We start from the raw sequence: 27804 nt of genomic DNA on the forward strand, positions 1-27804 counted from the left end.
GTGCATGACTATTGCTCTCACGTCTTGCACAGCATCTCGCGTTTTTAAGATGCCGTGTCAAGTTAAAAGAATTTCAACTTTTTCACGCAGCGCCACTCATCAATGTCAATTCCAAAACAGAGGACCAATCAGAAGACCCCAGAGGCGGGGCAAGCGGTGCAAGTTTTGTTTACTGTAGAAAGTTGGCGTGTTTTTATTTCCATTATTGCGTCACGTCTCAAGGCCCTCACATTCTGCGCTTGATGCAAAGACGTGTTTTGAGTGAACAGCCCCTAACTGAGCTGTATGCTAGAGTAACTGTATCGAAGATTGTACAAAAACTGCTCAGATTAACTGCTTTTAGCATTTTTTTATTATTTTTTTTTTACTGGGGTTATACAGAATTTTTTGGATTTTTTAAAATTATTATTATTATTATTTAAAAATATATAAAAGTAAAAAAAAAAAAATATATATATATATATATATATTTTATTTTTATTTTTATTTTTTTTGCCTTTATTTGAAATTGTAACAACAAATTCAGAAGAACAACAAAAATCCATAATAATAACCAAAACCAGAGAAAAACACGTACATGAAGGCATCATACAGTATGAGCCTGTCTGTTCTCTAGTTACCTGTACTAGTTACTGTACTAGTTACCTGTACTAACTCACTCGTAACACAGCAGGAGTTTCATGGGAAGTGTGGCTACATCCATTCACGATTCATGTATGATTTGAAGTTTTCTCAATCTGTTTGTGTTTTAATCGCGGCTGATGGGCCTCGTTCATGAAGCACCAGCAGAAGGAGTGTCTTCAGGAAGATTGTGGAATGAATCAGAATCAGCTGGTGCTTCGGGAATCAGGCTTTATGTCATGATGATCATGTTCAGGCTGATGTTTGAATCACGGCTGGATGAATCTGTTTCTCATCTTCACGCTTCAGATGTTGAGATATTGATTGCACTTCATCCATCTTTATTCCTCTGATAATTTCCCATGATGCTTTAACGCTTGTTTTGAAGTTCTGGCAGGTTTTGTCTCTCATCCTGTCACATGTCTGTGATTGTACATGTGATGCTGATCCTGCATGTGTGGGCCATCCATCTTTTGAGTTTGATCATGATTCACCTGCATGTGGTTTTTCTCCTAGTGACGAGGACCATAAACCGCTCAAAGGGAGCCGAACGCCGTCCAGCGGAACCGTTAAGCGTGACGGCAGCGACGACAGTTTAGTTGACTACGGAGACTCCGGAGACACGCAGTTCAACGAGGACGGCTCGTTTATCGGACAGTATAGCGGGAGGTCGACGCATGACAGCTCCGTGCCACCGTCTCCGGTGAACGCCATGAACTCATTCGTGTGAGATCCGCTGATTCATGAACCACGCTTCAGTTTACTAGAGACTAAACGAGCACGACTGAAGCGGACTGCTGCGTCTGTACGGATCTCGGAGGACGATTAGCCGGGCTGTGTTCACAATAGCACACTATCATACTACTGCAGTATGTACTATTATGCAATCATCTAGGTATCAGGCAAAAATATAAGCATTTTCATTTATGATTTGATCACTCAGACGGAATTCATACCTCAAGGAATAGTTCCCCCAAACTGGTTATCTGAGATCAGGATGAGTGTGTTTCTTCATCAGGTTTGTAGAAATGTGTCTCTGCATCAGTGTCTCAGCAATGGATGCTCTGCAGTGAATGGGTGCCGTCAGAATGAGAGTCCAAACAGCTGATAAAAACATCACAATAATCCACACCACTCCAGTCCATCAGTTAACATCTGGAGAAGACAAAAGATCAAACAAATCCAGCATTAAGATGTTTTTAACTCAAATATGAGTCCATAATAACGCTTCCTCCAGTGAGAAAGTGCTCTGGTCTGAATCAGGAGAGAAATCTGCACAGATCAAAACAGCTCTAAACTAATATGTGGCTGGATTTTGATGTGAGAGACAACAGCAGATGCACTTGTTCACTGGAGGAAGAGTTATTATGAATTGTGTACTTAATGGACTTTTTGTTAAAAACGTCTTGATGGATTGGTTCTGACGGCACCCATTCACTGCAGTGGACCCATTGGTGAGCAAATGATGCAATGCTACATTTCTCCAAATCTGATGAAGAAACAAACTCCTCCTAATCTCAGATGACCTGAGTGTGAGCACATCTTCATTTCTGGATGAACTACTCCTGGTGTGACGGCAGTAGCACACTACGTTCAGTGTTCAGCGTTGATCATGTGATGACGCAGGATGCTAGTATTATATTACGAACACAGCTGATGTATCCATGCATGATGACAATATTGTACTCTTCCACTCAGAGGAATCTGATTCTGAGAGATGGTTAGCTAATAACAGTCCCAGACTCTTCCAGCGCTTAAACTCTCCTGTAGACGAAGTCAGGTGCTTCCAGAGCATCATCTTGACCTGCATGTGAACCTCTGCAGTTCCCATAGCAACCCAACCCTGTGATGCTGAGAGGAGCCTGATCATGATGATGATGATGATGCTTCATATGCTAATGGAGGATCGTCATCAGGCCAATCCAAGTGCTTTGAAATATTTACATGTAGAAATGAGATTAGAATTCATCAGAGGACATTTCTATAGAGTGGATCCCACACCGGCTCATATTTCATCCCAAAATCTAAAGAAAAATGTTTGAAATGATATTTTACATAAAGAAAATGAAACCTGTTTTTAGAATCATCCGTTATTTATTAAATTATGACATTGTGGTAGTTTTATTGAAATTCTCATTAATGGAATTTATTCCCATTAATGTGATGCAAAAATAAATAATTGTTTCTAAAAATATGATTAATTTTGATGTGTAAAATGTAATTTCTAATTTTGCGCGTGTGAAAGAGATTTTTATGCTTTTTTCATAACTTGCATCAAGTTTGAATTTGAAATATTAAATGTTGTTTTGTAAAGATATTTTGTTACTGTAAATAGAGTGAGCGTTTGTGTGGCTTGAGAACTGAAGTCCAGGTGAGGTGTGTGTGTGTGTGTGTGTGTGTGTGTGTGTGTGTGTGTGTGTGTGTGTGTCAGTGTTTTACCCCCAGCAGCAGTATTTATCTCTTTCATTCTCTCTATTGTACCGCAGCTCTTCATTCTCAGTCTTTGTAAAGGGATTTTGTACTTTAATCTCAGAAGTGTTAGATATTTACTAACCTCAAATCTCATTTTATTCAAGTTTCACTGGATGATATTTCAGCCTCTATATATAGTATTCATAATAATACTGAATGAATAAATGTATTGCATTATACATCTCTCTTCTGTTTGTGTGGTTTCTGAAGCACTGATCAACATCTGACTGTATGAGACGCTGTATCCCACAGTCCCCATAAACCACAAAAAACAATGTGTGAATGTGTGTGTGTGTGTGTGTGAATGTGTGTGTGTTGCTGTGTGTGTGTGTGTTGCTTTGGGTTATTTTGAGATACTGGGAGAAACGCAAAGGATTCCAGAGAACAGTGAAGCTGAAAGAGAGAAAATCAGAAGCGTGCAGCGAGTAACAGTGTGTGCAGAAGCTCAGAGCCAGTTTATTTTAGTCATTGTCATATTTCCAGTGTGGAGAGAGAGCCATCTGTCGTGTGTGTGTGTGTGTGTGAGAGAGTGAGTGAGTGTGTGTGTGTGTGTGTGTGTGTGTGTGTGTGTGTGTGTGTGTGTGTGTGTGCGTGTGTGTGTGAGAGAGTGAGTGAGTGTGTGTGTGTGTGTGTGTGTGTGTGTGTGTGTGTGTGTGTGTGTGTGTGTGTGTGTGTGTGTGTGTGTGTGAGAGAGTGAGTGAGTGAGTGTGTGTGTGTGTGTGTGTGTGTGTCCTCACAGCGCTGGCACACATTCTGCCGTCTGTTATCGGAACACAAATGATTTTAGCTGGTTTTAGATCATTTTCTACAGGATTCTCATAGAATCATCAGATGATGAAGATGAAGATGATGAAGTCACCTCCAGCAGACACTCATGTATGATGTGAGGAATCATTTGTGTCACATAAATATGTCACTACAATGATTAAAATAATTCAGATTCCAGAAGTTTTAGGAGTTTAATGTTTCTCTAACTTTTTTTTTTTCCTCTCTAACTTTATGAGTAAAATGTCTAGAAATTAAAAAGGTCTAGAAATTAAAAAGGTCTAGAAATTAAAATTTTAAATGAGGCTTCCTTATTTATCCAGATTTTCAAAGACCCTGTCATTCTTCATTCTTCAAAGACAAAAATCAAACAAAAACAGTTGATGAGGTGGGAAATAACAAAAAATATCTTGAGTTTCAGTTGTCTCAGCTCAATTTCATGCGTGTTTTGTCTTATTTTAAATCATTGTAGTTCATCTTGAGGGCCTCTAGTGGCCCCGGGCCCCTGGTTGATCAGTATTACTGGTGCCAGAAGTGCTTGACTGTTTGATGAAGTTCTCCAGGGCTCTTTCGCCATCTAGTGTCAGAGATTCACACACACCAACAATATTCAGCTCATCTCTACAGGTTTGCCCTGACTCTCTCTGGAGGAGCTGCTCAATCTGTATTGAGATGTAACGAAATATAACCATGTCAAGTTACCTTGTCTTCTCTGGTCTCATTCAGCAAAATCTGAATTTGATATAAAAGATATAAAGAGTGTCCAAATTTTCTCAAAAGTTACCTTTTCCATCTGTAAACAGAAGGACATGTTATTGATCCGCTGTACAATAGACGGCCTTTCCACTTTCGTCCTGTACAGAGCTATCAGACGCTTTGCTTGAAGTATACGAGTGCTGCCATGGTGAACAATATTCTCTGGTATAATTCCCAAAGTAAACATTTCAGGTTTCATGGGTAAATTTATACATATTTTCTGGAAAATAAATATAGCCTCCTCTTTGTGCACCTTCGGGCAGTTCCACATGCAATGCAAAATCAACTGAGCATTTGATGCATGTGTCTGGAATATTCTGGTTAATTGAATTTAGCCTAGCTGGAGTAATATACGTTCTTATAATCCAGTTATACTGTATTCATTTGAGATTACTATTAACTGTTTGTAATTGAGTTTCCATGCATATTTCGTCCCATACATCGAAGGGAATATGTACATTTAAATCTTCTCTCCAGGAGGCCAATTAAGATTCTGATGATTCTTTAGAGTATGAGTTATAAAACATAGATATTAAACCTTTAGAGTGGTTTAATATCTATGTTTTATAACTCATACTCTAAAGACAAGCTTTGCACCTTGAGAAGAAGAAATATAGCTCATAACTTGAAGGAATTTAAAGAAATGCTTTTTTGGGAATATCAAACTGCTCTACAATTTCTGCAAAGGACATTATATCATTTTCCTTATAGAAGTCCTTGATTTTTTGCAGCACTTTATGAAACCGCATCTTGAATCCTGGGTCAGATCGAGCTGCTTTAAAACACTTGTTCCTCCAAACACTTAATAAAGTATTGCATTGACCTATTTATATACATCACACCAGATGTTAATTGATTCAAATATACAGTATGTTTATGATTCCATGTCTGCTGTATAAAGGTAAAGATTAAGGGGTAATGTTGACTTTATCAAGAAAGATTCAATGTTCAACCAAGATGTTTAAGATTCAGAAGAGAAATAATATAAAGTAGATCATAACTGTGCTGTCCAGAAGTAGATCTGGAAACTAACCCTGTTATAAGGCAAATATAATAATAATAACCGAACACAAGCTCTTTTATTATTCCAGATGAGATCAGTGAATAATCTCTGAAGTGTTGTAAAAACAGACGATGGAGGGCAGAGGGGAATGTTTTGAAACAGATATAATATTTTAGGTAGTAAACTCAATTTTATTGTATTTGCACGTGTGAGTGTTGAAGAGAGGTTGGTAATTAGCCGAAGATACATGATCTATGTCAGCCGTTATTTTAATTCCTAAATAAACAAAGGAATCTAACACGTTCAGTTGTGTTACAGCTGGTATCACCATTATTCACTAAAAGGATGTATGATTTAGAAAAGTTAGCAAAGAGGGAAAGAAGTTGTGTTAGAGAAGGAATGGAGTGAGTCAGATTTGTCAGCTTTTGAATCTGTTTTAGTCGAGTGCTAATTAGCTCAAACTCATTTGCATCTGTCACCAGAGTTCAGTGACTGTTCTTCATTAAAGCCACGCTTCAACCGAAACATGACAGTTCTGTCATCATTCAAGCCTGAATATAACGGAGTCTTCTGCAGAAGTCTGTTTGGTTTCCATCGTTGACTTCAGGCTGGAATAATGTCTTTCTGTGAGCTGAATAAAGCCTATGCTTCATAACAGAGATACAGCTTCACATTTAGATGAACTGCCTTCATGGGTTTGAAAATGAGTAATGTCTGGGCTGGGGTTAAAACACTGTGCTATAATAAACTCATTATATACTAACACTTTAAAAGTGACAGATATGTAGGTGTTTGTGAAAGATGTTTTCTCTGTTTTGAATGGATGAATATTGTTAAATTATATCATATTGCATCCAAATTTGTTAATAATAATAATAATATTTGTTTTTGTGCAATTCACCCGTTCTCCAAGCTCCTAGCTACGAACGTTCTTTTCAGCTTGAAGCTTCCCAGATGTCCTTCACTCCGGCGCCGGGACGCCACGGACCCTGGGTGCACGATCAGCGGAAGACGCGAGCCAGGCCCCGGGCGACGACCTCTCCCCCTCCGCCGCCTCTGGTCTTCGAGATCTCCACCCGGAACCACTTCGCTCCCCTCCGCGAGACGGAACACGACGCTGTGATCGTCGGAGACTCCATCGTCCGGCACGTCCATTCTACGTTAGCTGAAGGTAAAGAGCACACTCACTGTTTCCCCGGTGCTCGTGTTCTCGATGTTTCTGTGCAGATACCCGCGATCCTGAAGGGCGAGAGCATCGGTGCTGTCGTGCTGCACGCGGGGGTTAACGACACCAAGCTGTGGCAGACGGAGACACTGAAGAGGGACTTCAGGAGCCTGATCGAGACGGTACGCAGCACATCGCCCGCGACAACGATCATCGTGTCAGGAACGCTTCCCACATATCGACGAGGACACAAAAGGTTCAGTAGACTTTTTGCTTTAAGCCTCTTATTAAGAAACCACAACTAGATTCTAATGAACTGGCAAATTACAGACCCATTTCAAATCTTCCGTTTATGTCTAAAATTTTTGAAAAAGTTGTGTCTGCTCAATTGTGCTCCTTCTTGCAAAAAAAAATCTCTATGAAGAATTTCAGTCAGGTTTCAGGCCTCACCATAGCACAGAAACTGCATTTGTTAAAATTACAAATGACTTGCTTCTTGCTTCAGACCAAGGCTGCACCTCATTGCTATTATTACTTGATCTTAGTGCTGCGTTCGACACTATAGACCATGATATACTCATAGATCGATTACAAAACTATACTGGTATTCAAGGGCAGGCTTTAAGATGGTTTAGATCCTACCTGTCCGATCGCTACCACTTTGTTTATTTAAATGGAGAGTCATCTCAATTATCACCAGTAAAGTATGGAGTACCACAAGGATCTGTCCTAGGTCCTCTGCTATTTTCAATATACATGTTGCCTCTTAGTAATATTATTAGAAAATACGGGATTAGTTTTCATTGTTATGCTGATGATACTCAACTATATATCTCAACAAGACCAGATGAAACTTCTAAACTATCTAAGATAATAGATTGTGTAAAAAATGTAAAAATTGGATGACCAATAATTTCCTCCTATTAAATTCAGATAAGACAGAGATATTACTTATTGGACCAAAAAACAGTAGACAGAATCTCGTGGATTATAATTTGCAACTAGACGGATGCACTGTTACGTCCTCTAAAGTCAAAAATCTGGGTGTTATATTAGACAGCAACTTGTCCTTTGAAAATCATATTTCCCATGTTACAAAAACAGCATTCTTTCATCTTAGAAACATTGCCAAGCTTCGAAGCATGCTGCCTGTTTGTTTCTGATGCATTCATGACTCTAGACTGGACTATTGTAATGCACTGCTAGCTGGTTGTCCTGCATCTTCAATAAACAAGCTACAGATAGTCCAAAATGCAGCGGCTAGAGTTCTTACCAGGTCAAGAAAATATGATCATATTACTCCAATTTTACAGTCTCTGCACTGGCTACCTATTCAGTTCTGTATCATTTACAAAATATTATTACTTGCCTATAAGGCCCTAAATGGTTTAGCTCCTGCGTACCTAACTTGTCTTCTACCACGCTACAATCCAACCCGCTCCCTAAGGTCACAAAACTCTGGACTTTTGGTAGTACCTAGGATAGCAAAGTCCACTAAAGGAGGTAGAGCTTTTTCACATTTGGCTCCCAAACTCTGGAATAGCCTTCCTGATAACATTCGGGGTTCAGACACACTCTCTCTGTTTAAATCTAGATTAAAGACACATCTCTTTAGCCAAGCATTCACATAATGCATCTTATAATCTTGTACTGCAGTTATATCTGATCAAATGTACATTATTATTATTATTCTTTAGCTTGGGTTGAACAAATCATTTTTGCTTAGATGGAGCAGCAGCGACGCTAATTATGTCTCTATTTGTTTCTCTGTTGATTAACATCCCGTGGTAACTAGGAATGACAGAAGCTTCAGTCTGGATCCAACCCTTAAATGATTTGAGATGACCGAACACCTGAGAAAAGATGATGCCAACCCCTCAGAGGAACTCAGAGGATGCCAACGCTCAGACAACATACAGAATTACCAAATTCTGCCAAAAGTTAAATATATTAAGGTTCTGCAATATATAAATATACTGTGGAAACTTAATTTCTTGTAGAGCTGCTTTGCAACGATTTGTATTGTAAGAAGCGCTATACAAATAAACTTGAACTTAAGGATTTTGTATGGCTGTATTCCACGCTTTTCCAGCACCATAGAAATGTGATGACAAACGAATTGCCTGAATCGCTGTTTCTGGATGAGGGTAAGGAACAGAGACTGGTGGAAGCTGGTTGTGTTTTCCCCAGGAATGCAATGCTTTCTTCCCCGCCATCGTTTCTAGACTGCGTATTATTACAGGTGTGCGTCACCTCATTCATGTATGTCACGGGCACATGCACACTTTGGTCAGAGTGGCAATACTGAGATTAAGGTGTTTACATACCTGTACATTTTGATTAAAATCGACGTGCGCCACCTATGTTAATATGCTTGCTGCGATTATAAGCTTAATTGCATTATTTAGATCGAAGTATTGTGTCTACATGAGGTAAAGATTAATTGCATTATTGTCAATCTCATTTTAATCGCATTAAGAGGGTGCATGTAAACACACTCAATGTCTTGTAAGCAATGCAGGTGTTTTGTAGTTTTGTGATGAAGAACATAAGTGTTAATTTTCTCCTGACATCAGAGCCACTGAGGACCCAGTGCATTAGTTTTGTTTTTGATGGTAATGCACCACCGAATACACCTAAATTCATTTATGTCTGCGCAAATAATTTTACTCCAAACTGCTTTCTGAATGAGGGACAATTCAAGGCATGTTTTGTTAAAAAGTTAACTCAAGGATAGATTCGTACCCATTAAATCAACAGTTAATCTTTATCATATCTTTATGTTAACATACTTTACTAGCAAGAATGTGAGGGCTGTTGATACGGACTTGGATTCAACTAGCTCGGGGAGTCCTGTACATTGTTCGGTTCAGGTATTAGAGCCCATGCAGTCGCGGGTCAAAGCACCGCTCTTCCGTTCCGATCAAAACATCAAACAGGTTCTCCCCACTCAGTGAAGCACCCACTGAGAAACCTGATGAAAGTGCTCTAGTTATTGGCGATTCTATTGTACGGAACGTGAAAATAGAGACACAAGCCACCATAGTCCATTGTCTACCGGGAGCCAGAGCGCCTGAAAGATTGTTATCCACGTCGGCGCTAATGATGTTCGACTTCACCAGTCGGAGATCACTAAATATAATGTTAAAGAGGTGTGTGAACTTGCAAGTATGATGTCAGACACCGTAATATGCTCTGGTCCGCTCCCTGCTTACTGGGCTGATGAGATTCATAGCAGACTGTCGTCACTCAATGGCTGGATGTCTAAGTGGTGCCCGCAGAATAACAGACTTTATAGACAATTGGACGAGTTTTTGGGGCAGATCTGACCTGTTGAAAAGAGATGGTGTTCATCCTTCCTGGGGTGGTGCTGTTCTTCTCTCTAGAAATATGGCACATAGTCTTAGAGTTGGTACTTGACTAACTGGGGCCCAGGTCAGGAAGCAGACAGACTGGCTAAACCGACCGTCTGCTAGCCGCCTCACGTCACAGAAGTCAGTTAATTCTCAGCACATAGAGACTCATTCACCTAGATATCACACTATAGAGACTGTGTCTGTTCCCCAAACTAGAAAATACAGAAAACAACCAAACCAAATTAAGAATAACAATTTAATTGATGTTCAACAAATAAGAAATGTTTACAATACAGAGAAACAATTGATAAAGCTTGGCTTACTGAATATCGGGTCTCTTTCTACAAAAGCACTTTTTGTAAATTATTTGATCAATGATCATAACCTAGATTTGCTCTGTTTGACAGAAAAATGGTTAAAACCAGATGAATATATTACTTTAAATGAGTCTACCCAAAATATAGGCCCTAGCCCGGCCCGTGTCCGACAGCTTATCAGAATTACCGGCCCGAGTCCGACCCGAGCCAGTGTTTTTTCCCCCCCTTCTCCCAAAACAGCTTATACTGTTTCAGCTATTAACATACTTCAGTTTAAAAGTATACTAGCCTTTCGTTTTGGAGCTTTGATGCAGTCATGTGACACTGTACATATTTAATTGAGACCCTTTATTTTTTCCATATTTGGAGGAAGTGCACTAAAACATCAGTCAGTACAATTTTTAGAGCTTTATAAATGAAAACCTTCTTTATGGTCACAGGACGGGTGGGATTAAATGGGATTTAACATGGAAAAAACAAATACTCTGGACCTAGTTTGTGAATTTATAGAGACTGAAATCCAGAAAGTGTTGGGATGTGTTTTGCTCACAGGCTGTATATGGACCCCCTGAAGGAGCCGTGTTTCAATCTCTCTCTGCTCTCTGTGTCTTAGCAACATCAAATCAGAAGTGACCGCAGTGTCGTCCAATCACATCGCTCGCTGCTTTTATTGCTCTGTTTGAAGTCCATTCAGTCATGAATAGATTCAGAATCACATTATCGCAGTGTTGATTGTTGCCATGACGACTGACCCCAAGCCCCCTCCTCCCAAACGGTTACCCGACCCCCAAAAGGCTCAGTTACCCCACCCCCTCCAGGGACCCCAGTGTGTGTGTGTGAGAGTGTGTGTGTGTGTGTGTGTGTGTGTGTGAGAGTGTGTGTGTGTGTGTGTGTGTGTGTGTGTGTGTGTGTGTGTGTGTGTGAGTGTGAGTGTGTGTGTGTGAGAGTGTGTGTGTGTGTGTGTGTGTGTGTGTGTGTGTGTGTGTGTGTGAGTGTGTGTGTGTGTGTGTGAGTGTGTGTGTGTGTGTGTGTGTATGTGAGAGTGTGTGCGTGTGTGTGTGTGTGTGTGTGTGTGTGTGTGTGAGTGTGTGTGTTATAGTGTGCATGTTTATGTGGTTTATGAGGACACAAATGTGTATAATGACATGGGTATGACAGAGGTATTACAATATGAAGGTGGTTTATGAGGACACTGCCTATGTCCCCGTAATTCAAAAGGCTTAAAAAACATACTAAATGGTGTTTTTTTGAAAATCTAAAAATGCACAAAGTCTCCTGTGAGGGCTAAGTTTAGGTGTAGGGTTGGTGTAGGGCAATAGCACACAGTTTGTTCAGTATAACAACCATTACGCCTATGGAGAGTCCCCATAAACCACAAAAACCAACATGTGTGTGTGTCAGGTTTCCATCTTTACACATTTAACCTGCTCATGATAGAGAGAAGAAAAGCTAATATGTATTAGAGCATGTGTGTTTCCTGCAGCTCATGAGGATTCATTCAGAGATTAGTCACATTCTGAGCGTTTGGTGGATGATGAAAGTGCTGAAGAACCTCTGGCATATTGATGAATGAATATGTATTAAACATGAATATTTATGAACATCATCTGTTCTTCTAGATTATATTCAAATACTGAAATAAAAGTAAATGTAGTAATCCAATAATCAAAAGGTTAAAGGGATAGTTCATCCAAAAAATGATTATTCTGTCATCTACTCTTTCCCATGTCGTTCCAAACCTCTTTGAACTTCTTTCTTTTCTTGAACCCAAAAAAATAGGTATTTTGAAGAATATAGTTGATGGCAGCCATTGACTTCCATAGTGTATTTGTCCATGCTGTGTAAGTCAATGGCTACCGCCAACTGTTCGTGTTCAACAGAAGATAGAAACTCTCACAGGTCTGCAATGATGTGAAGGAGAGTAAATGATGATAGTGATCTTTATTCTGGGTGAACTGTCACTTCGCTCTCAGTCTTCGCTCTTCTGATGAAGATGATGATTTATGTTTATGTATGAGTCTTATTCTGCCGGGGGTCTCCTGCTGATGCTGTGTTATATTGATCTGACACTAATGCGTCTCTCCATTTCACTCCTGCCCCCAACAGACGGATTAATGCTGTGAAGGGACGACTGAAGATGCACGCACACGCACACACACACACACACACACACACACACACACTAACCCTAACACACTCTTAAACACCTTCATTCACTCCTCAGACGTGAAGATCTCAGTGCTGCTGATGTGTTTGTTTGCTGCAGGTGATCTGTCATCATTGATCAGTTAGTTAGCATTAGCAAGGTCAGGTAATAGTTTAATGTAATTTGTGTGTCTGGACATGATCATAATGAGCCTGTCTTAATTAACCTTGACCTGGTGTGTGTCTCTTCATCTTTATTTGCAGTGATGGGACTGACAGCAGAATAACACATTAATCACAATATTACTGTCTGCACTACTGCAAACCCAGCTTTTTGCTAACATTTATATAGACATTAAACATTAAATATATATATTTATTTCGAAGCATAAAAGATGTCCACTTTATTTATTTATTCATTTATTTTATTAACTGAATTAGAATGGTACGAAACTTCATAAATGTTTTGGCGTTTGCTATGTGAACGTGAAAATGACAGCATTGGAAATGAATGGGGAGCAAATTTTATCAAGTAGATTTGTTTGGTACTGCACCCAAACAACAGCTCATATTTTGAGATGTTAACCTCAAATATATATATATATATCTATAACTTTTTTTTTCTTTTTCAAAAATCACTTTTTTTAATTTGAGCAATAGTTACTCTGTAACCCCTTTTTGAGACCTGAAAATCTGTCTGATCAGTTTGGGCCTATTGCTTGAACACTATAGACACATGCTTAAACCAGAGTAACAAAACTTGAAGCTTTTGTTACTACACCTTAAACACAGTGTAACCATACCTTAAACAAAAGCGCTGCTTTGCACTTCAATTCTGCAATACACTTGCTCTTGCACACTACACACTATTTCACACATAAGACACTTCGTTCATAAATGAAATCTCATGGGTACCATTGGGAAAACACATCTATTCAAAATACAAAGCACATTGGGTGATTGAAAACATTTAGACACACACCTGAAAACACTTACTTACAAAACTGATCACCAATCAGCCAACCACAAATACGCCTCAGTCGAGCCTTTTTGAGAACTTTGCAAGCATGGAGGCAGGGAGAGCAAGAGGTAGAGGTAGAGGAAGAGAGAGAGGAGGAGGAGGACATGGTCGAAGAGGCTATGCACGGAACAATATTTCAGATGATATTAGAGCTACGTTGGTGGATCAAGGTGTAGTGGGGAAGTCGTGGCCTAATGGTTAGAGAGTCGGACTTGTAATCCAAAGGTTGCGGGTTCGAGTAATTGTAGGTGGGGGGAGTGAATGTCCAGCGCTCACTCCACCCTCAATACCACGACTGAGGTGCCCTTGAGCAAGGCACCGAACCCCCAACTGCTCCCCGGGCACCGCAGCATAAATGCTGCCCACTGCTCCGGGTGTGTGTTCACGGTGTGTGTGTGTGTGTGTGTGTGTTCACTGCTGTGTGTGTGTGTGTGTGTGTGTGTGTTCACTGCTGTGTGTGTGCACGTTGGATGGGTTAAATGTAGAGCACGAATTCCGAGTATGGGTTACCATACTTGGCTGAATGTCACTTCACTCACTCACTCATAAATCATGGCCTGACAATGAGGGAAGCTGGGCAGAGAGTCCACCCACATCTAAGTCGGTTCAAAGTTGCATCCATCATAAGAACATTCAGACTGGAAAACAGGTATGTCTTCAACTCTCCACTCCAGACTGTATTTACAGTACTGTACCATATCACATTGATGAGGTTTCAACCTCAGCAAAACTAGACGACTGGGTCGTAATATAATTGGCCAAAGGGCAATTGTGCACGTCCCGGGGCAGCGTGGGGGAAATATCACAATGTGTGCCGCTATAAGCCTTCGAGAGCTACTAGAATCAGAATCAGAATGAGCTTTATTGGCCAGGTATGTTTACACATACGAGGAATTTGTTGTAGTGACAGAAGCTCCACAGTGCAACAGAAAGACAGCAACAGGACAGGACACAGGTAATAAAAGAATAATATACAAATATACAAATAGGCAATGTACAAAGCAGCAAAAACACAATATATAATATAGACAACTATGTATGTACAGGTCAAGTATGTGCAAATAGAAATTAGAAAATTTAAAATAAGTGAGTGTGGTGAATGGATAATGTATTAGTTGTGTGTTCCACGTTTACTGTTGAGTGTTTATGAGATGGATTGCCTGAGGGAAGAAACTGTTCCTGTGTCTGGTCGTTCTGGTGCACAGAGCTCTGTAGCGTCGACCAGACAGTAACAGTTCAAAGAGGGAGTGTGCTGGATGTGAGGGGTCCAGAGTGATTTTACCAGCCCTTTTGCTCACTCTGGATAAGTACAGTTCTTGGAGAGTGGGGAGGGTTGTACCAATGATTGCTCAGCAGTCCGGACTACCCTCCGTAGTCTTCTGAGGTCAGATTTGGCAGCTGAGCTGAACCAGACAGTTATTGAAATGATGGTCAGTGGGGGGAGAGCAGGGGGGTTTCTCCTGAAGTCCACGATCATCTCCACAGTTTTGAGCGTGTTCAGCTCCAGGTTGTTAAGACTGCACCAGACAGCCAGCTCCTTAACCTCCTGTCTGTAAGCAGACTCGTCACCGTCCTGGATGAGGCCGATCAGTGTGGTGTCGTCTGCAAACTTCAGGAGCTTGACAGAGGGGTCTTTAGATGTGCAGTCGTTGGTGTAGAGGGAGAAGAGCAGTGGGGAGAGAACACAGCCCTGAGGAGCTCCAGTGCTGATGGTGCGAGTGCTGGATGTGTATTTACCAAGCTTTACTAACTGCTGTCTGTCTGTCAGGAAGCTATTGATCCACTGACAGACGGAGATGGGGACGGAGAGCTGGGTTAGTTTATTCTGAAGGGTTTCCGTGATGATGGTGTTAAAAGCGGAACTGAAGTCCACAAACAGGATCCTCACATAAGTCCCTGGTCTGTCCAGATGCTGCAGGATGAAGTGCAGTCCCATGTTGACTGCATCATCCACAGACCTGTTTGCTCTGTAGGCAAACTGCAGGGGGTCCAGTAAGGGTCCAGTGGAGCCCTTCAGATAAGCCAAAACCAGTCTTTCAAATGATTTCATTGCCACAGATGTTAGGGCCACAGGTCTGTAGTCATTAAGCCCAGTAATTTTGTGTTTCTTTGGGACGGGGATGATGGTGGAGCGTTTGAAGCATGAGGGGACTTCACACAGCTCCAGTGATCTGTTGAAGATCTGTGTGAAGATGGGGGCCAGCTGGACAGCACAGGATTTTAGGCAGGCTGGTGACACACCGTCTGGGCCTGGTGCTTTCCTTCTTTTGTTCTTCCTGAAGACCTGGCACACATCATCTTCGCTGATTTGAATTGTAGGTGTGGGGGAGAGAGGGGTTGCTGGAGGTGTTAATGGTTGTGTGGAGAGGTGTTCAGGACGGGTGTCGGGTGATCGTTCAAAACGACAATAAAACTTGTTCAAGTCGTCTGCCAGGTGTTGATTCTCCAGATCACTGGGGGATGGTGTCTTGTAACTGGTGATATCCTTCATTCCAATCCAGACTGAAGCAGGATCACTGGAAGATAACTTTTTCCTTAGCTTGTCAGAATAATTCCTCTTTGTCACTCTGATCTCCTTCTCCAGTGTGTATTTGGCCTGTTTGTACAAGACTTTAGCCCCCTTTCTGTGAGCATCTTCTTTGGCCTGACGGAGCTGTCTGAGTTTTGCAGTGAACCATGGTTTGTCATTGTTGTAGATTAGATGAGTCCTGGTAGGAATGCACATGTCCTCACAGAAACTGATATATGATGTTACAGTCTCTGTGAGCTCGTCCAGATCGATGGCAGCGGCTTCAAAAACAGTCTAATCAGTGAGAGAGAAACAGGATTGTAGATCCCGCTCTGTTTCATTAGTCCATCTTTTAACAGATCTTAATACAGGCTTTACAGATTTAAGTTTCTGCCTGTAGGATGGAATAAGATGAACCAAACAGTGATCAGAGAGTCCTAAAGCTGCTCGTGGAACAGAGTGATATGCGTCCTTTATTGTTGTGTAACAGAGATCCAATATATTACTGTCTCTGGTGGGACATGTGATGTGCTGTCTGTATTTTGGCAGTTCACGGGAGAGATTTGCTTTATTAAAGTCCCCGAGAATGATTAAAACAGAGTCCGGGTGTTGTTGTTCTCTCTTTGTGATCAGATCAGTGAGTTTCTGTAGAGCTGTGCTCACGTGCGCTTGCGGTGGAATGTAAACACTCACGAGAATGAACGAGCAGAACTCCCGCGGCGAATAGAACGGCTTGCAGTTAATGAAGAGCGTTTCTAGATCACATCTTCTTTAACACAGTTACATCTGTACACCACCTCTCATTGATGTAAAAGCACGTCCTGCCGCCGAGTGATTTCCCTGTTGATTCTGTGTCCCGATCTTCTTTGATCAGCTGGTAATTAGGCAGATGTAGCACGCTGTCCGGTATGTCGCCATTTAGTCAGGTTTCCGTGAAACACAGAGCAGCAGAGTTAGAAAAATCCTTGTTTGTCCGGGAGAGCAGAAGGAGTTTGTCCGTTTTGTTGGGTAGAGAGCGGAGATTCGCCAGATGGATGCTAGGCAACGCCGTTTGAAATCTGCGCTGACGAAGCTTCACGAGCGCTCCGGCTCTCTTCCCCCGTCTGCGACTCCTGTAGCGTTTGACCAGAGCTACGGCTCCGCTACTACAATGTCCAGCAAAATGTCTGAAAAATCTAAATCCGGTAAAATATTTTGTGGTGTGTTCTGCCGAATGTTCAGCAGGTCATCCCTGGTAAAACTGATCGTATTTGAAAAACAAAAAAAGGAAAAACAAACAAAAACAGTACAAACACTGGAGAGCAACACAAGATAGCTGCCATCAGCGGCGCCATCTTGTATAATGCACCATCATGCCAAACTAGGTCCCTGCAATACGCAACATTTCTATGCTAACATTTCTCGATGCACTTCATGATGCAGTTGTACAGGACAGATTTTTTTTCTGCTTTGAGATGGCGCATATATGACTGCCAACCAGATGCCCGCATGCCTCTTCTACAGGCAATGAAAATAAAAAATTATTGGATAGGCATGCAGAGACATTGAGGTAACGTCAATCCATGGATGGATTCGGCACACAAGGCGTTATTTTCCCCGTTGCTTAGCAGGAGAAAATATCGCTTGTAACGTTGATGAGATCTTGTGGCCGGACCCAAACAGACGGCAGGATCTGTAATCCCACCCACGCACAATTGGCCTGTTTTTCTGTATTTACAGTAGTGTATTTATTTTAGTATTTTTGCGTTACTGCATTTACTGTACTGTACTGTAAAGTATAGTACTGTGATGTGCCGTATTGAGTTGATGTCATTTGTAACCTTTCAGTACTTTCATTTTTGGTTGTTGTGAAAACCTTTGTTGGAAAAAAAAAACAGAACAAACTGTAAGTGTTGCATTGAGCTTCACAGAATGCTAACTGATGAACTGAATAAAAACAGTGAAAATGAAAGACTGCAGTGTGTTATATAAAGTACACTAGTGTGTTGCTGCTAATCTGAAAGTGTATTCATATGATGCAAGTGTGTATCATTGTGTCATCAGAGAGACATTTTGACAAAGGATTGTTAGGTTTTGATAGAGTTTCAATTCGACATAGATGTGAATGGTTTATTTCCCAGTGTTGTGTCTTGTGTGCTTGTGTGTAAAGTTTTGACACAATGAGCCGAAGTTTTGCAAAAAGTGTTCAAGCAATAACTGGATCATAACTATTACATTTAATTTAGTACCATAAAATCCTCTAAAAATCCAAAATATTAAATACAATATTATCAAACCAACACCAGAGGTTTAAAGGAACGTTTCATTTTATAAATTTGCAAACATTATGAGAACATTAGAAAATTTCTGCAGTAACATTATTAGAACATCCTACTAAAACATCTCAGAAAACACTCCGGTAGGTAGATACAGATAGATAGATATAGAGAGATATAGTATGTATAGATAGATAGATAGATAGATAGATAGATAGACAGATAGACAGATCAGGTGTATTTTAGTGACTAACACACTTGTATTATTGGCTGACAGCTGAATCAGCCAATCAGTGTCTTCCCGCCGCTTCTTCTCGTGCGTCACCGCGTCGCGTCCAATCGTGTGCTCTGGAGGAACGCGCTGCGCTGCGCTGGACCCCGCTGTCAGAGTCAGTCCGCCCGCGACGCGCTGCGGAACGGGTGTCTGCTGAAGCTGAGGACGCCGCAGTCGCATCCGCAGGTAAGAGCGGCGCGTTCACTGACGCTGCGTGTGTGTGAGAGACGCGCGGGGCTCTGTGAGGAGGAGGAGGATGAAGATGATGCTGAGACACACATGTACCGCAATGCAGACGCGCGCGTTTAGCGTTAATTTCTGTAATGAGTCAGTCGCGGTGATTCGCTCTGTCGTGCGCGTTGTTTTTCTGACGCGCGTCTCTTCGCTCCTAGAAAAGGCGTTGATGAAGATGCATGACGCGTCAGACAGCGATGTTTGCGAGCATCTCAGCGCTCCGTGATTCAGTGAGAGCAGGGCGTCAAGAGACAAGGTTATATATGATATGAGATATAACACATCATCATATATAACCTGTGAACATGCGCGCGACTGACCCTGAACATCCGGGCATTCTCCATTAATGCAAACATCATTATATTCATAAAAGATGACAGCAGCAGCCGAACCTGCAGAGACTACGGAGTCTGTTTAAAATCACTGATATGCTTTTACTCGCTTTTGTTCATATTTTGAATTAGATTTCATTTTTATTTCATTTTCACTTTAATTTTAGTTAAAGTTTTTGTGATTTTTTGTTATTTTTTCTTAGATATTTTTGTTTTATTTAAATTTGTCTGTGTCATTTTTAATTTATTACACTGAAAAAAATGTCAAATTTTCGCTTTGAAATTGCTAGTAAATTTCACAAGTAATTAGAAAAGAAAAGGCAAGTAGCATGTTGAATTTACTGGGACAGTCTGAAGAGAAAGATGTTCTTGTGAAATATATGTTTTCATTTGATTTATTTACGGGTTTGAAAATAGAGCGGTTTTAGTTGATTATTTCGTTATTTTAGTATCTCAAGCTAAACTAAAATGAGAAATGGTGTCTTGGTAACTTGGCAATGCGGTTTATTTCAGGTAACATTCGTTTCATTTGAAGTAATATTTTATTTTTATGTTATTATTACTCTTTTTATTCATTTATTTCTATATTTATTTATTGGATGGTTTATTTTTTGTTTGTTTTAGTAAACTATAATAACCTTGTGGAAGAAGTCTCCAGCAGCAGACCTTTCAATATTTCTATTTCGTTGTTAAAACAGTTGTTTATTAAAATGATATGCAATTTGAGTGTAGCGAGCTGTATATGATCTCATAATGCATACATTAGTCATACAGTACTGCAGGCTACGAGGTTCGTCTCAAACTCAGATAAATGTGTTCGTCAAACTTGAACCAGAGTCTGGAGACATTAATGAGGCGGCTTATTTCACTGATCATCAATATCAATCATGTATAAATGTGGGTGGTGGTGATGCTCTGATGATGTTGTGTGGTTTAGTGCAGGCTAATGGTTTAGGACTAGTTTAGGAATGTCCTGATGCGGTTTAATCAGAGCCAGTTCTGTGGGTTAATCAGCTTCCACACGAAGATCCTGGTGTCTCTAGAATGTGTGTTTGAAGAACCAGCTTCATTAGCAGCATCAGATCGTTATAGCAGACAGAAAGATGCAAACACATGCACACTCACAAATACCTTGAGCCTTGAGGTTATGAAGCTTTAGTTGAGTCTCAGTGACTAAAATGATTTTTATTCAATAAAACTAGCTAAATTGCATGCGGCTCAAAGATGAAAAAGGGTTTTCAAGCATCAGAACAATAAGTGTAATACAGCTTTGAATTGTTGTTGTTTTTTAATTCATCAGAAAGGGTCCTGTTTAATTTATATATTTTATATATAACAGGCTTTCCTGTAGCTCAAATAGTAGAGCATGGCGCTAGCAACGCCAAAGTCATGGGTTCGATTCCCAGGGAAAGCAAGAGCTGATAAAATGTAGAAACTGTAACTTGAATGCAATGTAAGTCGCTTTGGATAAAAGCGTCTGCTAAATGCATAAATGTAAATATATATATATTTTTTTTTTTCTACGCAAAAAAAAAAAAAATCACATTTTTACCATGATTTACTGTCCAGAAAACAGCCACTAAAATCTCATTCAGTGGAACACTCTTGGCATATATTTACCACAACAATCAGTTTATGATTAGTTTTTCCCCAAATACTACTTGTTTGTAATTTTACATTTTTAAACTGTCACAATCCTATTTTGGTCATTTGTCAGCAAGAATTTTTACTCATTTAGTAGTATGCTTGCTTATTATTTAAAATATTTAATATGTCCAAGTCAGAATAAGTATGTTGTTTCAATTTTTACAAAAATATAAGCGTTACACTGAATGACAACAGAACATTATTTCACACACATTTTAACATTTTATTCTCCCAAAAGTTCTTTGAAACCTTAAAAGTAGACGCTTTACTTGCATTTAATGTGCTTTCTATGCATATAAAATCACTTTTGTCAAATTTCTTTTGATGTGGACATTTAAATGTCTTTGACTCATGTACAAAACACCGTCGTATTGTGGAATAATAATCAACGATTCAGTTTACGGCACCGTCATGAATTTCATAAACGCAAAGCAAAGAAATGATAGGATTTGTGCAGAGATGGCACATCACACTCCTGCTCTGACTCAGGTGATCCGAATATATCTGATGTGATTCTGACTTCCCGAATCATGAATATGAGCTTGAACCGATGTTAGAGGTCGTCTCTGTAGACTCAGATGATGACGTGTGACGCTCGAGTCTCTGAGTCTGGAAGGTGTTTCTACACGTTTGAAGAGGTCCAGTGCTGCGCTCCTCATTCTGGATCATCAGGTGTTTCCTTTAAGAACTGTCTTTCTGCATCACAAATAAGATTTCATTTCATATGTAAGAAAATGTTTAATATTGGTAAATCAGCTCTGCAGCATATGTGAGCTTGCTTTCTCTTCATCACTCAGAAGCACTAACACAGCATTAGTGTTCATAGGAAACATTTTGGTAAAGCAAACTTTTGTCTTCATCATCCTCATCATCATCAGTGAGATAAGATCAAGCACAGATGTGCTGCAGATTCAGCGGTATCTTCTCCCGCTCATCAGATATCAGCTCTGTGAGATGACGAGTTATTGAGTATAAGAGTCCTCTCACAGCTACAGTGTCTTTCCTGTGAAACACTAATGCCTGAACTGAACACTAATCAGTGTGTTAGCGTGTGAACCCTGCGCTGGTGACATCCTCTCGGCTCTGAGACTGCGCTTCCCAGCATGCATCTGGGCAATCAGTGTCTGGCGGGTGGAAATGAATCACACAACAAAGCCGCTGCAGTTTGATTGACAGCTCTGGCATTTAATAAGCAGCGGGAGACGGACACACACACACACACACACTCTCAACAGGACACAGACTCATAACACAGAAACACTTAAACAGAGTTTAATCTTTGTGTGTGTGAGTGTTCCATGTTCAACACACATTTACACACACACCGCTGTAGTTTAATTGAATAGTGTGTGTGTGTGTGTGTGTGTGTAAGAGCTGTAGATTTATCTGAGAATGGCCTGATCTCACCGTCACAGTGCTACAGTCTTCTACATGGTTGCTAGGGTGTTGTGTGTGGTTGCTAGGATGGTATTCTGGTCTGTAGATGTGCCTCCTTCAACCTGCTGCTCTCAGATCAGGAAGTGATGACATTAGAAGTCAAAGGTCAGGGAGAAAATATCACCCGAGGTCAAAGGTCGGGTCACTGTGTATGTTTAGCTTTAGTTTATGGACACAAGTGACTCTTAATATCTCAGTAATATTATCAATTTGACTGAAATGGGAGTTTATTCTGAACTTAATTTGAGGGCTCATGGATTGATTTGATACATCAATAGATTTTGTATTTTCTTGTGCTTCAACCTGTTTTATTTTAGTATCAATGTAGTTTTTGTTAATATTTTTAATTATATATATTTTAATTTTTTTTTTAGTACTTCAAGTTAATCTGATCAAAAGTGAGATGTTGCATTGTCAACTTAAATTGAAGTTTTCTTGTATTTTCTGTGAGTTGAGATGAATTTTTATTTCAGATGAGTGTAATAACGCTGTTGAGCGGCTCCTGCAGGATCTTCTGTGAGGTTTCTGCTGGATGCTGACACAGATCAGAGGAACGGTGCGAGTGTTTTTGTGTAAATGGGTTAATTTCTCTGCGATACTGAAGGGCAGAGCGGCTCATCTGGGTATTTTTAGCGGCTGAAATGCGACGGAGGCCTGATGGGAGACGAGAGACTGATTTAGCAGTCGATTACAGGATCCGCTGGTGTCTGGAGTGAGATACAGACGCTGATCAGTGACTGCGGTGAACCAGTGATCAAGAGTATCGTGTCAAACAGATGCCGTGTAGATCAGACATTCACTAATGCTTTTCTTCACCTGAACTCATTTGCATGGTCACTAATGGTCACATCGACACAGGTAAACAGATAAATATCATGTTTTTTAGTAAAAGTTTTATTTTCATTTTAAAATTTTATATTTTATGTTGACCTCATATATATATATATATATATATATATATATATATATAACAAAGCCCGATATATCGGCCGATATCGGCTATTTATTGCTGCACTAAATCCAGTTTTGCAGCATGTAACATTCACTTTATGGGCACTATATGTAAAATTATGGCTACAGTGTTTTTATTTGGGAATATATGATTCCCAGTTCACACAAATTTACCAGATTACTGAGTGCACTGTTGGTTACTGTGTTATGTTTTGTTAATATTTTAAATAATTTCTTTATTTTTGAACATACCAGAATTGGAACAGAATCAAGAGAAGTCATGGAAACTGGTTTCTACCATTAAAAAATTGAATAAAAATAATAATAACAATAATAAAAAACGAGTCAATATGTATTTTTATCTTTCTCTCTTTTATACTCTCAATTCTGCTGATTCCTAATTGTGACATAAAAACTTGTAAGTACTTTTTTTTTTTTATTATTATCCCATGGCAGAAACAAGCTTCCATGAAGTATACATCTTTTTATTTTTTATCAAGTTCTATTTTTTATTTTTTATTCTGATGTAATGTATACCGGCATTATATAAGCCATTGTACACCCTGCTCTATAAGATATCGGCATCAGTTATCCAAAAAAAAATAAATAAAAAAAAATAAATAAATATATATATATATACACACACACACACACACACAGAGGACTGTTCAAATTGTCCAACAATGTGATTTTGTCATATATTGTGATTGCGATTTCATATAAAAACTTCAAAGACTTTAAAGAACAAAGACTCTCTGCACTGCTCTTGGAAATGGTTTGTTTTAAGTGTGTTCACGCTTTACAAGAACCAACTAACACCATAAGTTTCAGTATAAATATTGATGTCTTAAACTCTTGTAAACCTGCAAACTCTTGAGAGATAAAGAGAAGAGCAGAATCACAGATAGAGTTGAGATGTAGAGCAGCTGAAGAAGACAGTATGGTGTTATTCAGAGGAGCTCAGGCATCGTGTGCTGTTTCTGTGTGTGAATCATGCTGGGGTTTGCTGTATATCTGACGTCTCAGATCAGCCACTGACCTCGACCAGTGTGTTTTACTGCTCCGTGACCTGCACTGCATCAAGGACACGTGAAAGAGTCTCTAAGAGCATAAAGATAAGCGTCTAAATTGTTTTCAGATCAATGACTTCCTCCCCGATTGCCACGACTCAAGAGCGCAAATGCATTGAAGAGCACAATCCCATTACTGGAGAAAGAGCAGGAAACGCTGACCGCACACACACACACACACACAACTCTCTCTCACACACACACACACACATGTGCGAGTGTGTTTGAAGAGGTTTGATGGTGGGTGTTGCAGTGTTGTCGAGTTATTCAGGATTGGTTTGTTGAATTAAAGATGGAAGTTGAGTGTTGTGTTGAGTTGAGTTGAGTGTACCACGGTGCTTTTACTGTGGTATTGTGCTGGTTTATACCACAGTGCCCATGAATGCACAGATATCTGTGGACCGGACTGATGATATTCACACGGCACTGACAAATAATGAATAGTATTTTCCATTCGTCTGTTTTCTTATATGTATGTGTGTGTGCTTTATGTTAGTGTGTGAGAGAGAGTGTGAATCTGTGTTGGGGAAAGTTACTTTTAAAAGTAATGCATTAGTTTACTTAATTATGTCACTTAGTTACTTTTTATGGAAAGTAATGCATTGCGTTACTTTTGAGTTACTTTTTAAATCTAGGCAGGGCTTGCTTGTTTGTTTGTATAAAAAGTTCTTCTTTTACAAAGGTATAAACCCTTTCACACCAGAAGTGAAGTGAATCCGGCTCAGACTGAAGGAGATGCAGGTCTGTACAGTAGAGCGCCGCTCAAACTAATCACATGAAGAATATGACGCAGGAGAAGAAAGTCCAAAACTATTCAGCAATAACTAAAATCAAACACGTGTCATTTATAGTTATTAGTATGATTGAATTGGATCATCGAAGGTCAGTAATGAAGACACTGGTTAATAAAATGGTATTAAATACATAATTGATATTTGTCTTATTTAATTATTGCAGTGTTGTATAACATTCTGAGATTGCATTTGACTGTTTTTATTGATTTTAAAGAACACTGAATGTGTTTTAGTGCAGGTGAGATGAGTAAATACATGTAGATATTTAGTCTAGAACTACAGTAAGATCATGTAGATATTTAGTCTAGAACTACAGTAAGATCATGTTGATATTTAGTCTAGAACTACAGTAAGATCATGATGATATTTAGTCTAGAACTACAGTAAGATCATGTTGATATTTAGTCTAGAACTACAGTAAGATCATGATGATATTTAGTCTAGAACTACAGTAAGATCATGTTGATATTTAGTCTAGAACTACAGTAAGATCAAGATGATATTTAGTCTAGAACTACAGTAAGATCATGTTGATATTTGGTCTAGAACTACAGTAAGATCATGTAGATATTTAGTCTAGAACTACAGTAAGATCATGTAGATATTTAGTCTAGAACTACAGTAAGATCATGTTGATATTTGGTCTAGAACTACAGTAAGATCATGTAGATATTTAGTCTAGATCTACAGTAAGATCATGTAGATATTTAGTCTAGAACTACAGTAAGATCATGTTGATATTTGGTCTAGAACTACAGTAAGATCATGTAGATATTTAGTCTAGATCTACAGTAAGATCATGTAGATATTTGGTCTAGAACTACAGTAAGATCATGTAGATATTTGGTCTAGAACTACAGTAAGATCATGTAGATATTTGGTCTAGAACTACAGTAAGATCATGTAGATATTTGGTCTAGAACTACAGTAAGATCATGTTGATATTTAGTCTAGAACTACAGTAAGATCATGTTGATATTTAGTCTAGAACTACAGTAAGATCATGATGATATTTAGTCTAGAACTACAGTAAGATCATGATGATATTTAGTCTAGAACTACAGTAAGATCATGTTGATATTTAGTCTAGAACTACAGTAAGATCATGTTGATATTTAGTCTAGAACTACAGTAAGATCATGATGATATTTAGTCTAGAACTACAGTAAGATCATGTTGATATTTAGTCTAGAACTACAGTAAGATCATGATGATATTTAGTCTAGAACTACAGTAAGATCATGTAGATATTTGGTCTAGAACTACAGTAAGATCATGTTGATATTTAGTCTAGAACTACAGTAAGATCATGATGATATTTAGTCTAGAACTACAGTAAGATCATGTTGATATTTAGTCTAGAACTACAGTAAGATCATGATGATATTTAGTCTAGAACTACAGTAAGATCATGTTGATATTTAGTCTAGAACTACAGTAAGATCATGATGATATTTAGTCTAGAACTACAGTAAGATCATGATGATATTTAGTCTAGAACTACAGTAAGATCATGTTGATATTTAGTCTAGATCTACAGTAAGATCATGTTGATATTTAGTCTAGAACTACAGTAAGATCATGATGATATTTAGTCTAGAACTACAGTAAGATCATGTTCACACACAACACTCTGCACTTACTCCTGATTTCTCTCAACACCAGAGCTGTCACTCAATACATCACAAACACAGGAACTGGAGGTACTTATTTTGAGAAAGTAATGCAGATATTTCCTTCTAAATTAAAAAGTAACGCATTACTTAACTAGTTACTTACAGTTTTTGCCTATTGCTTACACACTTTTTGCTGAATTTGGCTCATTATGTCAATCAGACATAGCACTTGGAGATGAACAACTATGCCATCTATTCCAAAATGAAACGCTGCAATCAAAACTTAACACTCCTTTCTAAAACTGAAAATCTTACAACAAAACCATACACACAAACACCATTTGAATTAACCCTTTCATATCACCAGCAACACACTGATGGGCTTTATATAAAACACTGCAGTCTTTGTGTTTCTGTTTTTATTGTCATTTTCTCAGACTCCTTCTTCTGTAAAACTCAAAAGTTGAATTTCTGCAGTATTCAAACAAGAGTTTTTACAAAAAAACTAATATTCTTACAGAAATAAAGAAAAATGGAATCACAAATCATCAAATTTAGCAACAAAACAAAAGTAAAAAATTAAATAAAACAATTACTGGATAAATTGGTATTGGGGGGGGGCATATACTTGTTTTGTGTGTGTGTGTGTACGCGTGTGTGTGTGTGTGGTGGGGGGCTTATGGATCCCGCCTTCTGTTCGGATCTGGCCACAAGACCTCGTCAACATCACAGGCGATGTCCTCGCAGGCTAGGCATTGGGGAAAATATGGCCTTGTGTGCCGAATCCACCCTTGGATTGATCCCACCTCAATGTCTCCGCATGCCAATGTCCAGCGCTCTCTCCACCCTCAATACCACGACTGAGGTGCCCTTGAGCAAGACACCGAACCCCCAACTGCTGCCCGGGCGCTGCAGCATAAATGCCCACTGCTCCGGGTGTGTGTTCACGGTGTGTGTGTGTGTTCACTGCTGTGTGTGTGTGTTCACTGCTGTGTGTGTGTGTTCACTGCTGTGTGTGTGCACGTTGGATGGGTTAAATGCAGAGCACGAATTCCGAGTATGGG

At 39.5% G+C, this 27804-nt stretch overlaps 2 protein-coding genes across 4 annotated transcripts in view; both read left to right on the plus strand.

Annotated features, from left to right (window-relative positions):
* The window catches only part of nrcamb (neuronal cell adhesion molecule b), a 79101-nt gene extending 75825 nt beyond the window's left edge, over nt 1-3276 (plus strand). Inside the window, exon 27 of one of the 3 annotated variants that reach the window (XM_079411867.1) lies at nt 1138-3276. In XM_079411867.1, coding sequence (XP_079267993.1) covers nt 1138-1351 — 214 coding nt within the window. In that variant the 3' untranslated portion in view covers nt 1352-3276. The remainder of the gene's footprint in view (nt 1-1137) is intronic. The other 2 variants (XM_079411866.1, XM_079411870.1) reach the window with 2 other exon arrangements.
* A 15432-nt stretch (nt 3277-18708) lies between these two features.
* The window catches only part of cntn1a (contactin 1a), a 62820-nt gene continuing 53724 nt past the window's right edge, over nt 18709-27804 (plus strand). The window contains exon 1 of the mRNA XM_079412390.1: nt 18709-18845. The gene's annotated coding sequence lies outside the window, so the exon portion shown is untranslated. The remainder of the gene's footprint in view (nt 18846-27804) is intronic.

Source organism: Barbus barbus, assembly GCF_936440315.1.
Source record: "Barbus barbus genome assembly, chromosome: 48".
Classification (NCBI taxonomy): domain Eukaryota; kingdom Metazoa; phylum Chordata; class Actinopteri; order Cypriniformes; family Cyprinidae; genus Barbus; species Barbus barbus.